At 44.5% G+C, this 14,053-nt stretch overlaps 1 protein-coding gene across 1 annotated transcript in view; it reads left to right on the plus strand.

Annotated features, from left to right (window-relative positions):
* Nucleotides 1–13,381, plus strand: part of pi4kaa (phosphatidylinositol 4-kinase, catalytic, alpha a) — a 31,076-nt gene extending 17,695 nt beyond the window's left edge. The window contains exons 34-54 of the mRNA XM_069673177.1: nucleotides 9–160; nucleotides 276–383; nucleotides 497–717; nucleotides 2,590–2,745; nucleotides 2,827–2,906; nucleotides 2,987–3,186; nucleotides 4,279–4,366; nucleotides 4,452–4,619; nucleotides 4,706–4,759; nucleotides 4,888–5,008; nucleotides 5,405–5,534; nucleotides 5,625–5,695; nucleotides 6,083–6,155; nucleotides 6,842–7,022; nucleotides 7,100–7,204; nucleotides 7,301–7,426; nucleotides 7,610–7,730; nucleotides 7,813–7,972; nucleotides 8,122–8,211; nucleotides 8,404–8,487; nucleotides 9,596–13,381. Of these exons, the coding sequence (XP_069529278.1) occupies nucleotides 9–160; nucleotides 276–383; nucleotides 497–717; nucleotides 2,590–2,745; nucleotides 2,827–2,906; nucleotides 2,987–3,186; nucleotides 4,279–4,366; nucleotides 4,452–4,619; nucleotides 4,706–4,759; nucleotides 4,888–5,008; nucleotides 5,405–5,534; nucleotides 5,625–5,695; nucleotides 6,083–6,155; nucleotides 6,842–7,022; nucleotides 7,100–7,204; nucleotides 7,301–7,426; nucleotides 7,610–7,730; nucleotides 7,813–7,972; nucleotides 8,122–8,211; nucleotides 8,404–8,487; nucleotides 9,596–9,647 (2,541 nt within the window). The 3' untranslated portion in view covers nucleotides 9,648–13,381. The remainder of the gene's footprint in view (nucleotides 1–8; nucleotides 161–275; nucleotides 384–496; nucleotides 718–2,589; nucleotides 2,746–2,826; nucleotides 2,907–2,986; nucleotides 3,187–4,278; nucleotides 4,367–4,451; nucleotides 4,620–4,705; nucleotides 4,760–4,887; nucleotides 5,009–5,404; nucleotides 5,535–5,624; nucleotides 5,696–6,082; nucleotides 6,156–6,841; nucleotides 7,023–7,099; nucleotides 7,205–7,300; nucleotides 7,427–7,609; nucleotides 7,731–7,812; nucleotides 7,973–8,121; nucleotides 8,212–8,403; nucleotides 8,488–9,595) is intronic.
* Nucleotides 13,382–14,053: the final 672 nt, after the last annotated feature.

The raw sequence follows: 14,053 nt of genomic DNA on the forward strand, positions 1-14,053 counted from the left end.
TTCTTTAGTTTCTGGTCCAGAGGTTTGAGATCGCAAAGTACTCCAGCGCGGATCAGGTGGAGATCTTTGGAAGTTTGCTTCAACGCTCGCTGTCCCTCAACGTCGGCGGGGGTAAGAGCAGCCTCAACCGCCATGTTGCTGCCATCGGACCTCGTTTCAGGTACGTAAAGCAAGCACACAGAGCAGCTTCCTGTCACTTAACGTCTGTTTTATTCTTTAATGGGTCTTCACATTCAGATGTGTTAAGTCTGATCATATGTGTGTGTGTGCTTCAGGCTGCTGACTCTGGGTCTGGCCCTGCTTCACTCCGACGTCCTCACCAATGCAACTGTAAGAAATGTCCTCCGAGAGAAGATCTATTCTACGGCCTTTGATTACTTCAGGTACCCACACACTCTGTGCGCGCAGGCTGAATCAAATCAAAGGTTGAAACTAGACAAGAAACACATTATTGAATTCATCTGTGTAACATTCTATTGGTTGTCTTCCTCTCCAGCGTGGCTCCGAAATTTCCCACCCAGGGAGACAAGAACCTCCGGGAGGACATCAGCATCATGATCCGTTTCTACGCCAGCATCCTGTCCGACAAGAAGTACCTGGCAGCGTGCCACTTGGTCCCACCTGGTGAGCTTGGTACAACCCCAGCCCCGAGCACGCTCTCTGCCGGGATATTCGGATCGCTTATCGTGTCCAGCACTTCTCCGATATCGATATTAAGTAAGCCTAAAGCGGTGGAGCTCGGACTGCACTGCAGCAGGGGCATGCTTTTTTACGCGTGTCAAATTTGACGCTGTTTGTCCTCACAGAGCTGCAGATAGATCCTGGAATCTATCTACATAACTATATATCTATATTTATATCTATTTATAGATATAAATGTGGCTTTTATGTTTGAACAGCCTTTTTTTCCTCACTGTTCTTTCCTCTTATTTCCTCCCTTTTAAAGGGTTAGTGCAGCATTTTTAAACCTGGTGACATCTTTTACATATTTTGGAGTCTAAATTACCACAAGGAAAGTTTTGTAAACGCTCCAGTCGATTCTTTCAGCTGTGCAATAAGCTTTAATGGCTGCAAGGTCATCTGCAGGGATTCCCTTTTTCTGGAGGAGCAAGATTCTGTTTTTGAAAGCAGAAAGAGAAAACCACGGGAGTTGCTGGTCTAAATCTGCTCTGTTACTTTTTGTTGTGTAATTTTGTGTTGCTTAATATTTTGTTGGATCCAAACTGACTGTTTTAAACACAAAAGTCACACAAACAAAATCAAGGCAGCAGTGGACCAGCATCTCCCGTGTTCTGCAGGGTAAAATCACTGTTTGTTGATGGAGCCTGGTGGCTTTAAAGAGAGCGATGTAACGTCTGTTTCTGTTTCAAAAAAGCATCTTAGTCTTAAACAAAAAGGTCCATCTCTGTAGGGAAGACTTCCACAATGTTGTCAGAAGCTTTTAATAACAACTGGAGCCTGTCGGGGCCTTAAAGGAGGGGTGTTTCAAGCTTCATATTCACTCTGTGATACCTGCTGAGTAGCTTAGCATCATTAACAGCTCATATTCCTCGCCCTGTTGCTCTGTGCAGGCCCCCTTACAGCCTCTGCCTGAAACCACTCAGTCAGCTCTGTCCCTTTAAGAAACCCAGCCCTCTTCTGATTGGCCAGCTCTCCGAAAAAAGAGAGCGTAGTGTAGAAAACACTGTGTGAAACCTGGAGCAGCCTGCAGACTGAGCTGAGAAGCCTGGGGATTACTCCAACATACTTTGACCTACAGATCTGAAACTTCACCCACGTTTAGTCTGAACATCCAACAAATTGTAACATTATATATATTTTATATAAGTCTTAAAATGTGAAACAGCATAATACCCTCTCTTTAAAGAAGCACTTTTAGCACTTTGCTCCCAAGGATTATGTTGCAGCCATAAAAGCCTGTCAAATTGCAAAACCCCGAAAATGTAAAAATAAGGCCCAGGTTTAAAAAAGACGCTTCTTCTTTCTCCTCCTTTCTGGTTTCTTGCACTTTTAAAATCTGTTTTTCATCCTTTCTTTTTAAGCAGCTGTGAGGAAAAGCGCAAATTTGTCAGCCGCGTCGAGATGCATGACTGTTCATCATCAGCCCACCAGCCTGCCCCTCTCCTCGCTCAACATGGCATCAAAAGAAGAACAAATTACAAACAGTGTTTTTTCTTCCAACCCAGACGTTCCTCTCCTCCTCATTCCCGACGACCCCGAGAAAAAACTCATTTTCATACACATCGAAGTGCTTCAGGTAGACGAGTCCTCCGGCTGCGGATGCTGGGTCAGACTGATTTGCCTTCAGCCCCCCCGCCCTGCGTATTAACAAGACAAATGAACGTCTGACCCGGCATCAGTGGGTCGAGGCAAACTCTACCTGCATAGAAATCCCGCTGGATTTTCTTGCTTTCAGATGCATGATCATCAGAACAGCAGAGGACTAACTGATACCGCTCATCTCGCTCATCATCAATCATTTTATTGATGTTTTTCACTGTTAAAAAGTCCTAATATTGATTGTGTTCTTCAACAGTGTATGATTGACCTCATGTCTCGGCCATACTTAATCCATCTGTATGTGAACAGATAATCAGGACCCGTCTCTGAACAGTCTGTCAGTGATGAACGCAGCAGACCTCCGGAGCAGCATAGACTCCAGCTCTCGCTCCCAGCAGAGCGGCCAGGGATGGATCAACACCTACCCGCTGTCCAGTGGCATGTCCACCACGTCCAAGAAGTCAGGTACTACAAACATAGATTGCTGCGGCCTGGGAGCCTAAACCAACTCAGAGGTTTGACTGTCTGCACACATTCTTTGTCCAGGCACGTCCAAGAAGAGCAACAGAGGGACGCAGCTGCACAAGTACTACATGAAGCGCAGGACTCTGCTGCTGGCCCTGCTGGTGAGGGTTTGTCTCTCTCTTGTTTTAACGTTACTCCTGAGCCGCTCTTCACACCCTTTTCTTTCTGTCTTTTCCTCCAGGCCAGCGAGATCGAACGCTTGACGACGTGGTACAACCCGCTGTCCACGCAGGAGCTGGCCATCGCCACAGAGCAGTCAGTTGAAACTAGCATCGCCAACTGGAGGTCCAAATACATCAGTCTGACTGAGAAACAGTGGAAGGACAACGTCAACCTGGCCTGGGGGATCGCCCCCTACCTGGCTATGCAGCTACCTACAAGGTCATCACTCTCCACCATCTGTGCAGAACGTTTCCCCCAAACACACCCTTCAAGTCTGTACATTTAGGTGTTTTGCTGCTATAGCCTTAATTGATCTGATCGGGTATTTAAAAGAGGACGGAGTGCTCAGGTTTAGATGAGCAAAGGTGTTTTTAAGAGCTACGCAGCTGTGACTGTTTTCATTTAATGACTCTGATGTTTCATCTGTAAACCGGTGTAAAACAGGCGTCTCTTTTTTACACGTCAGACGACTAATTTGTCAAATCTTCAAGCGTCTGGAACCACAGAAAACAACAGGAGGAGGGAACCTTTTAGTTCTTTGGAAAGTCGTTCCTGGGACTTAAGTTCTGGGTACACCGGTTCAGTTTTTATTACTTGTGGAGCAGAACCTGTAAGTTAAAGTGGTGATCTCTGAGGTAGTCTCAGTTTCGTTCTCTTTGGCGGCACCTTATGGTGATAAACAGTAACTGCAGGAGCACACATCCCAGATATCCAGGCAGCGCTGCATGTGTGACGTCCACGGTCGGCTCCGGTTGTAACTCTTGATTTTCCTGGCTGACGGTCGCTTTCCTTTTCTGACTGTTTGCTTCATCTGAGCGTCGAGTTTGTTTCTTCTTCTTTGGATTTTCACTTCTTGTTGAAGTTGTATCTGTAGTCATCCATCTTTTCTTTGTTTGTTCAGCCATAGTAGATTACTGTTTACTCGCAACACTTGCAGAGAGCGGAAAAGCAGCCGCTTAGCTCCGCCTACCCTCTCTGGCAGACCAACCACTGCTGGCTGATGGAAAACGCGTCACTAACTGGGCGCCGCCACAGACACCCAGTCTGTAATAATACTATATACTGCAAATGCAAAGGCTTTCATCAGTGGGCCATAGGCTCAGTCATGATCGTGTTACCTCATTAAGAGATAGATAGAGACTTAACAGACATTTATTTACATGAACATCTTCGAGACGATTACTCTAAGGTTGTACTTCAGCTCTCTGTCTCCGTTTTTAAATCTCAATGCCTCCTACATTCCTGCCTCAACATTAAATAGTCTTGCTTTAAAATAAACGTACCTGTGTACTTTCCCTCCTCGGCTCCCAGGTTTAAGAACGATGCCATTGTAGCTGAAGTGACCCGGCTGGTGAGACTGGACCCTGGAGCTGTCAGTGACGTCCCTGAGGCCGTGAAGGTGAGACCGCCTCGGCTAGTGAGCTTTAAAAACCGGTCTCCTTATGTTTGTCATAAATAAAGTACGTAATATGTTCTCTCAATAGTTCCTGGTGACCTGGCACACGATTGATGCCGACTCTCCTGAGCTGAGTCACATCCTGTGCTGGGCTCCTGCAGACCCGCCCACCGGCCTGTCCTACTTCAGCAGCATGTACCCTCCTCATCCTCTCACGGCTCAGTACGGAGTCAAGGTGCTGCGCTCCTTCCCTCCTGTAAGTCACACAAGCACGGATGTTTGCAGCTTTGCGTCATCTCAGAAGGATCAGTCAGTCTCTTTACATTTGTTTTCTCTTCTTAGGACGCCATCTTGTTCTACATTCCTCAGATTGTTCAGGCTCTCCGTTACGATAAGGTAAACATGAACACTCCACCTGCACTGACCTTTAGAAAGAGTATTCAGACTTTACATCGCACTTTACTCGATGATGTTTTAATCGTCACATATGAAGCAGTTAAACTGTGAGGCTGTGTCCTGCTCAGATGGGTTATGTGAGAGAGTACATCCTGTGGGCGGCCCAGAAGTCGCAGCTTCTCGCCCACCAGTTCATCTGGAACATGAAGACCAACATCTTCATGGACGAGGAGGGACACACCAAAGACCGTGAGTAGAGACTGCACGTCGAACTGAACTCTGCAGGGTTGTTAGTTTAACCAATCAGAGAGCAGCTGATGAAAGCATCAAACGACAGGTCAGGATGTTTTATGTCCTGTGTGTTTATGTTCTGTTTTCTGAGTACAAACAAACGCGGTCTCTCTTATTAGTGATTTTAAACAATCTATTTGTTGTTATTGAAATATAATGTTGCAGTTCATGAACAAGTGAATTAACGCTCACTTCACTTCCCCCTCACAGTGTGTGTGAGGTTAATGTGATGTGTTTTCATGTGTAATTATGTTGTCTGCCTAATGGGCCGTATCAGAGCTAATTAAATCAAATGAAGCTGATGTAATCACGTTTATCTCCGCCTCGTTAACCTCGTTAACCCGCCGTGTGCAGCCGACATCGGGGAGCTGCTGGAGCAGATGGTGGAGGAGATCACGGGTTCTCTGTCGGGCCCGGCCAAAGATTTCTACCAGAGAGAGTTCGACTTCTTCAACAAGATCACCAACGTGTCCGCCATCATCAAGTAAAGTCGTCACTATCACTCTAACAATAACGAGCAAACGAGGAGACGTTCTGATGTGACGTGGATCCTGCTTTGTGTTTTGTGTTTCAGGCCGGTTCCGAAGGGAGAGGAGAGGAAAAGAGCCTGCCTCAAAGCTCTGTCGGACATCAAAGTCCAGTCAGGTACTTTTAAAAGTCTGTCCTGGCATGAGATCTTTTCAGCTCCTCTATTTGACGTCAGACATCATTTATAAATACAAACTGCTGGAAACATTCCTGGAGCTTCATAGTTCAGAGATATTTAAGAAAGAAGTGAAAGGAGAAATGAACAAGAACAAAAAGGAAGGAGTTCCTGCAGGGTCGTCTAAAAAGCAGCTTCAGATGTATAAAGTTTATTTTTGCATCTCCTTTGGGTATCATGTTTTGCACTATCCTACAGGATCCTGAGATGCTTCATGCCTAACATATCTGAGAACAGCATCCCACATTTGACTAGTTTGACTTGAATAAAACAAACAAAGTGATGTAAATGTGATTTTTAGTTTATTTTGCGTCCTGGTGTTTTTCTAGGTTGTTACCTGCCAAGTAACCCTGAAGCCATCGTGCTGGACATCGACTACAAGTCTGGAACGCCCATGCAGAGGTAATGACTTTAAATTAGGATGCTACGTCTTGGGAACTTAATCCATCCATCAATTTTTACATTAACGAAAATAATGACGATAACGTCCATCAACGATTTTTTTCGAGACGTGGACGAGCTAAAAATAGATCGTTGAAACTCCGACGACACGTTTGTTTTGTTTTTGTTAACGAGACGAGACGGGGCGTTTTTACACGCCGTTTGGCGCTTCTTCTGCACTAAAAGGAGCGATCCCCGGCTGTCTGCTTCAGTCACACTGTCTAAATGAGAAGAGATGGTGAATATATAAAAGTTATTACGGTAAAAACCAACGCTGCTGCTGCAAATAAGGCAAGAGAGGAATGTGCAGAATGTGCTCGTGTAGCTGCACGGCTTCGTTCTGTGGCTTTACGTGCGTTAACGTTACGTTCCAGAAGTTTCCATGAACACACATGACCTCAGCTGAAGATCTGTGTTACCCATGGAGAACATCGTCAGGACATAGTTAATGAAAGGATGTCGCTTTACAGCAGATTGAACCTGTATGAGGATGATTGAAGTTAAAGAGAGAAAACGTTTTGACTAAAATGTGACTTTTTATTGACTTAAACTGGACTAAAACTAACAAAGACTAAATCTAAATAGTTGTTAAAGTCAACACAGCCATCCCTGCTCGGTGCTCATCTCATGTTTAACTATTCTTACAGCGCTGCCAAGGCTCCTTACCTGGCCAAGTTTAAGGTGAAGCGCTGCGGGGTGAGCGAGCTGGAGAGGGAGGGCCTCCGAGCCCCCTCGGACTCTATGGAGGACGGAGAGGAGAATCCAGACGGATCACGCAGGGTGTGCTGGCAGGCGGCCATCTTTAAAGTGGGAGACGACTGCAGACAGGTGCGCCACCTTTCTGTTCATCCACAGAACTGTTTCACCAGAGAGGAAAGTGTAACTGGATGTCTCTCTGTCTGCAGGATATGCTCGCTCTGCAGATCATCGGGCTCTTTAAGAACATTTTCCAGCTGGTCGGATTGGACCTGTTCGTCTTCCCTTACAGAGTCGTAGCCACGGCACCAGGGGTAAGACTTCTTCCAAGTCCTGGATTCTTTTTTCTAGACATCCTCTCTGCAAACTTCCATAATCAGGTGTTTACTAACTGAGCCTGTTGTCCTCAGTGCGGTGTGATCGAGTGCATCCCAGACTGTAAGTCCAGAGACCAACTGGGCCGACAGACCGACTTCGGGATGTACGATTACTTCCGCAACCAGTATGGAGACGAATCCACCCTCGCCTTCCAGAAGGTGAGGACGCGTTAACCTTTGGCTTCGTGTGTCCTTTCATGATTCTTTTCGTAGTACGCCTCAGTAGGCCAGTCGAGGAGCTGCAGTTTCATGGTTTTTCCTCCATGTTTGCCTAATTTTCCCGCCCTTGAGAAACACAAGAGCTTCACTGAGGCATCACTGATGTCTTCTTCTGCTTTCCAGGCTCGGTATAACTTCATCCGCAGCATGGCCGCCTACAGCCTCCTGCTGTTCCTGCTGCAGATCAAAGACAGACACAACGGCAACATCATGCTGGACAGCAAGGGCCACCTCATCCACATCGGTGCGCTGTACAGACTCACTGTTCACCTGTGTTGTGTGTTTGTGCGTGCTGTTGGTGTTCATGTCCGCCGTGTTTCCTGCAGACTTTGGCTTCATGTTCGAGAGCTCTCCGGGCGGTAACCTCGGCTGGGAGCCGGACATCAAGCTGACGGACGAGATGGTGATGATCATGGGAGGGAAGATGGAGGCCACGCCTTTCAAGTGGTTCATGGAGATGTGTGTCAGAGGATATCTGGCTGTACGGTAAGAAACAGAGGACTGTCAGAGGCGTTTAAACTCCATGAGCCGCGTTATGGAAGATTAAAGTAAACAATGTACAGATAACTTTTTAATTGTGGTTTAACTTTCTAACTCTGTTCCTGATCATTCAAACCGTCGCTGTTTACATACAGTCCCTACATGGACGCCGTGGTTTCTCTGGTGACCCTCATGCTGGACACCGGCCTGCCGTGCTTCAGAGGACAAACCATCAAACTCCTCAAGTAAGTCCAACAGTAGATGTGTTTGTATTAAATCTATATTAGTATTTACTGCAATACTGATTCATGTTGTGTGTGTTTCAAACAGAGACAAACTCTCTGCTAACAAGTGTTCCATAAAACATTTATATTTGTAACTATGTTTGTTTTGTATCTATGGTCATAAAATCAATAAATTATTGTGTCTTTTTTCAGAGGACGCTTTAACCCTCAAATGAGTGAGAAGGAAGCCGCAGCGTTCATCATCAAAGTCATCCAAAGCTGCTTCCTCAGTAGCAGGTAAGAACACTCCCACTAACTCTACATGACATCAAAGGGGAATTCTCTCATCCTTCAGCTGGAGATATACTTGCTTTTAGCTACGTGTACGCGTACGCAGGATGGCTGCCGCACGTTGTCTATCTACATCCTCAAAAATGAAACGCTACGCAAACTCCTGTGACCAGTAGGGGCAGTGTAGAGGCCGAGGGGATGTGGCAGGGTCAACACAGCAGCAGGGACAACAATGGCAGAAGGTCCTGAAGGCAAGCTGATAGACCAAGTCCACGATGATCCACATCTGTACGATGTGTCGTTGCCGCTGCACAGAGACAAACATGCCCGTCAAACAGCTGCAGACAGATAAGTTCTGTTTTAGAAGTCGACGTTGAAACCTCAAAACTAAATGGAAACGGGAGCGTTACGTCCGTGCACGGAGGAACATGAGGAGCGTGGACGGTGCAGACGGTGTGTTCAGTCCACCGATCATGAGAATGAATATAACAGTAACCCCCTCGAGTGTCGCCATGTTTGTTGTAGTTGAATACGGCCTGAGCTCTCTGGTGCGGCCTCTAGAGGTATCCTCCAGTAACACGCGTAGTGCACAGACAAGTATTTGAACAATTCATGACGCAGACGCTTGTGTACGCGCGCACAAGGTTAAAAAGCAAGTATATCTCCGGCTTCACTATCTCTGCTGAGAGCTGCGCACGCAGAACAGAAACAGGTTTTAAACGGACAAAAACTTGACGTTGGATTTTTTATTTCTCTTTTATGTGATTTATTTATTTATTTTTATTTATAAAGCACTTTTTTAGCCCAATTATTTCTCTTTTGTATCAGTAGGAGTTTGTTAAAAGACATATTTTTGAATGAAGAACCTCCAGCTACATTTCAGGCACAAAAAGTCCCTCACATTTGCAGAGAAAGAAAAGGTTACAGCCATAACTTTACTTCTTGCTGCTGCTGGCTAAAGAAGTCTTCAGGAGCAATTTGAAATTCTTTGGTAAATAAGTTGGAGCCAGGTTTAGATTCAGGAATCCCCTTTAACTTTGCTCAAAACTCATAAGAATGTTGTGATGTAAACACGAGCTTCTCACTAACACATCCATGAACTTGTTTCCCACAGGAGTAAAACGTACGACATGCTGCAGTATTACCAGAACCAAATTCCTTACTGAGTCCTCTGCCGGGTCTCCGCTGTACGTCCAACACCAACAACTCCACACAAACAAGCAATGCAAAACTCTGGATTTTAATCACGTGACGATCCGACGACGAGAACAACACGGCACTTTGATCCTAACACTCTGATTTTATTCAGTAAGTTGTGATTTTATAAAGAACATGAGGTAGTTAAAGATCAACGTCAAGTTTTACCAAAAGATGAGTTTGAGTCGCCCTTTAAGTGTTTCCTTCACCGTCACGCTCGAGGAGGATGGCCATAAAGGGAGCCATATTCTTAGTGTTTGTCCAGCAGCTGTTATCATCATCGTGTTATTATGCTGTAATCCACTTTTATGCACTTTACAGATCCAGTATTTCACTATTATCTTACCCGCCTATGATCAAGAGCTTAGAGATTATACTTTACATTCAGAGATTATAACAATCAGATCAAACATAAAGCAGGAATCAATCAGCATTTACTCTAGCAGTAGTCTGTAGGAAAGTAGAGGTATTTAGAGGACCAATCGTAATCATTCTGTAGTATTACTGTACATTATGAAGTGTAGACTCACATGGACGTCACAGAGGTTCATGTGGAACTCTATGTGAAGAACATATTTATCAGAAACACTTTTAGCTGTGCTGCTTTAAACCCATCCTGTCACGCCTCCTCATCGTAGCTTCAAACGGTTAGTAAGGGTTTCTTTCACTACAGGAACTAAATGATTTAAAAGCTGAACTTTAAAGAACCTGTAGGAACGTTGGGGTTCTGCCTTTTGTTTCCACTGTGCACTTTACAAACCAGATTGATTCGCGTCATTCAAAAGGGAGCAATATATTTATAGGTCGTTTGGAAAGTGGGGGAGGGAGTTGATCAGATTTATCAGATATCAATGTCCTTAATAGTCTGATTTGTTCTTGATTCCTTTCCTCAGTCATGATACTTTTTCTGTGAGGAAATCCAAAACATTTTTGGATGTAAATAATCTGAAACAAGTTGAAATGGGTTTCATCCCTAACCCTCGGGAAGGTCTGGATTCATTTGGAAACATGCAACCAAACTCAACATTCGAATGATTCATTGAAATCTTTATTATCTTAAGAAAAGCAAAGAAGTTACACGCCTAGAGTACAACTGACATGCCTTTGTACTGAAGAGTACGGAAGCGCTAAGCGGACACACATCCGTACATTTTATTTACTCTTTTTTCCCATGATAACTTATCTCCTTATCTCGAGATAATAACGCTGGTTTTCAGGTGATGATTTTCTCTCGACGTAGAAAACAGAACAACAGGCTGCTCACTGTGATGTCACAGAGCAGGACATGCCATGCTGCCATCGCCCACACTAACCAGGCGAGTTAAAGTGGTAAACGCAAAGATCTCAGTTCTCTTTGGCGGCACCTTATGGCGATAAACGGTAATTGCAGGAGCACACATCCCAGATATCCAGACAGTGCTCGAGTTTGTTTCTTTTTCTTTGGATTTTCACTTCTTGTTGAAGTTGTATCTGTAGTCATCCATCTTTTCTTTGTTTGTTCAGCCATAGTAGATTACTGTTTACTCGCAACACTTGCAGAGAGCGGAAAAGCAGCCGCTTAGCTCCGCCTACCCTCTCTGGCAGACCAACCACTGCTGGCTGATGGAAAACGCGTCACTAACTGGGCGCCGCTTGGGATTTTTTCCGCTAAAGTCGACACCCTGTCTGTAATAGTACTATATACTGCAAATGCTTTCATCAGCGGGCCACAGAACAGACGTTTATCATTATCACGGGAAAACAGAGTAAATAAAATGTATGGATGCATGTCCACTTAGGGCTTCCATATATCAGAGATGAGAGGTGGAAGACTTTTTTTTTCTTTCTCCTCTTATTTATTGTTCCACGTCCGCGCAGATCTTCCTGCCACTAATGCTGAAAGGTTGATTTTCAAAATGCAAAATATAAAGAGAAAGTATTTTCCGCATACAAAAGTATGCATTTCTATATATTCTTTTGTACATAAAATGTTATTAAACATAAACAGTGATTCAGTAAACTGTCCATCAAACGCAGTGGTAAACCCCAGATCATTATCTACTTCAATAAATGCCGCAGAAAGGCTGGTGCCTACAATTCCCAGGATGCAACTCAAAGTGTTAACAGCTCGATGGGAGATTCTGACTTGTTATTCACCTTTCTGAGCCGTGTAGAAATGTAGTTCAAGTTTGGAAGAGCGTGGAAATAAAAGCAGAACCTGCAACAGCAGCTGCATGCTGGTGAGTTCCTGCAGAGGAAAAGGAGCAACAGGAGGGAGCTGGGTCCGCTCACAGGCTGGACCACACGTTAGCGTACCCTTTACAGTCTGTGTATCCTGTTAGAACATTCCTCTTTGAGTATCTGAGTTGTGTGTCGGATGATCGTGCTGTTACTTGATGCAGATGATGATGAAACCTAAAAGCCATTTCTCCTACCCTCGGTAGAACCACAGCTGTAGTAATACTTGACCTAACTTTATGCAATATATTCCTGTGTATTGATGCTGTATTTGTGTTGTTGCTGTAATTCCTTCCATCCCAACACGTGTGTGTGAAGTGTTTTCTGTTGCAGCTGCTGTCTTTACATCACTGAGAGTTCAACATGAAGTATTAACACATGTAAACCAATGACTGTGTATAAAGATGGACGACGCGTCTCCTCCTCCTCTTGTACAAAAAAGAAGGCCAAATACCCCCCAGAGCGTGCGCTGCCATCTTGTCAGTGCAGTAGAGATCGGCTGGTGGAGCCGCAGTATCGAAGTACCGCCCCTTCCTCTACCGTAAACACACCTTTACCTTGCGTCCTTGGCGTGTTGGAGCCCTCAGGTGGGCTCAGTCTGCAGCAGAACAGCTTCTTGTGTCGGTCTGAAGCAGATATTCACGCTTATGGAAAGTTCAATGACTGTAGTGTTAGTGTTAGTTACGTCTCCTCTCGCCGTTCCTCCTCTACTCTGGTACTCGGGAACAGATCGCTGCAGGAGCCCCATTTGTCCATAGACCTGTCAATCATGAGGCCACACCCCCTTTTTATAGCATCAAATAACTAATTAAAAGTGATAGAAAAATGAACACTTGGACATAAATCAGCATGATAAGAACTAACTATAACGATAGAAAAATGTATTTGACGTGTATTTTGATTTAATAGTAGACTCATGTCCCATCTGTTAACATGGAGGAGGTGGGCTTTATGAGCTATACTGCAGCCAGTCAGCAGGGGGCGACAGAGAGGGTTTGGCTTCACTTTTATGGAGCTGCCATGTTATCCATCTTTTTATACAGTCGATGCTGTAAACTTGTTAAATGGCTGATAAACAAGAGACTTGATCAATTATTAATAAGCCATTTTTTAATGTGGTGGATTTTATTACGTTGCTGTTTTAAATAAGTCAGACATCCCTTTGTCCACTGTGTTGGTCAATGTGTGATATAAATGTGTGAGAGAGAGAGAGAGAGTGATTTTTGTCTGTGTTTGCTCGGTTTGTGGCGACATCATTTCTGGTTCAGATTAAGATCACGTCTGTTATTCTGATAAAGTGAGAAACGTTCTTATTTCCAGATTAAATGTGTGTACATTTCATCAGACTCCGGATGTATTGGTCTTTCTTTGTGCTTTCTTTGTGTTTTTCAGCAGAGAAAAACAGCAAGCAGTGGAAAATATCACAAACTTACGGGTAAATAGAGCAGTAAGATAGCATCAGGACAAATTAAACGACTCTCAGACTAAAGGGATAAAGTTTACAGAGCTGCTTCAGTCATGTTTTAAGACATATAAAATGCTCGAAATAATAAATTGTGTCTGATGTGTTTTTTCTGCTAAATACGTTTAATTACCTTGTAAAAATCCTCCCAAAGCATCTCCTCCTTCTGCCTCAGTAAAAATTCCTGAATCTGCATAGGCCCCGCCCACTATGCTGATTTCCAAACGCCCCCTCCATCATGAAAAGAAGACACGTCTCTGTCGTCGTGTAGTGGCAACTTGTTGAAACTTAGCTAGCTTGAAATGCAGTAATTAGTAGTAGTAACGTTAACGTTAGCAGTCAGTGGTGAGTTTGCAAAAATTAGGATGAAGGTTACAGCTGGCTCGCGCATCGTCAAAGTGGTTGCCATAGGTTACACATAATCATATGCATAGCGTCGCCCCGTCCATTAACGGGATCGGCTCCTTAGGTTTGTGACGTCTCAAACCTGCCAATCAGAAAACGTGTTGTTCAGCCTGTCCTTGGTACACTGCAGTTTAAAAGCAGACAGGCCCAGCCATGGAGACGACTGCTCATGTTGTCCCTGTAGCACATGAAGGACACCACATGGAGATGTTTACAGGGTTAAACACTTGTAGGGGGTCTTTAAGTTTCTCCGGGTAGGAGCTGCTTTAAGTGTGAGGATGTTTAGTGAAT

The sequence above is a fragment of the Semicossyphus pulcher genome, unplaced genomic scaffold (assembly GCF_022749685.1).
Source record: "Semicossyphus pulcher isolate SPU_LCO1_2020_fin unplaced genomic scaffold, fSemPul1.0.p SCAF_22, whole genome shotgun sequence".
NCBI classification, from domain to species: Eukaryota; Metazoa; Chordata; class Actinopteri; order Labriformes; family Labridae; genus Semicossyphus; species Semicossyphus pulcher.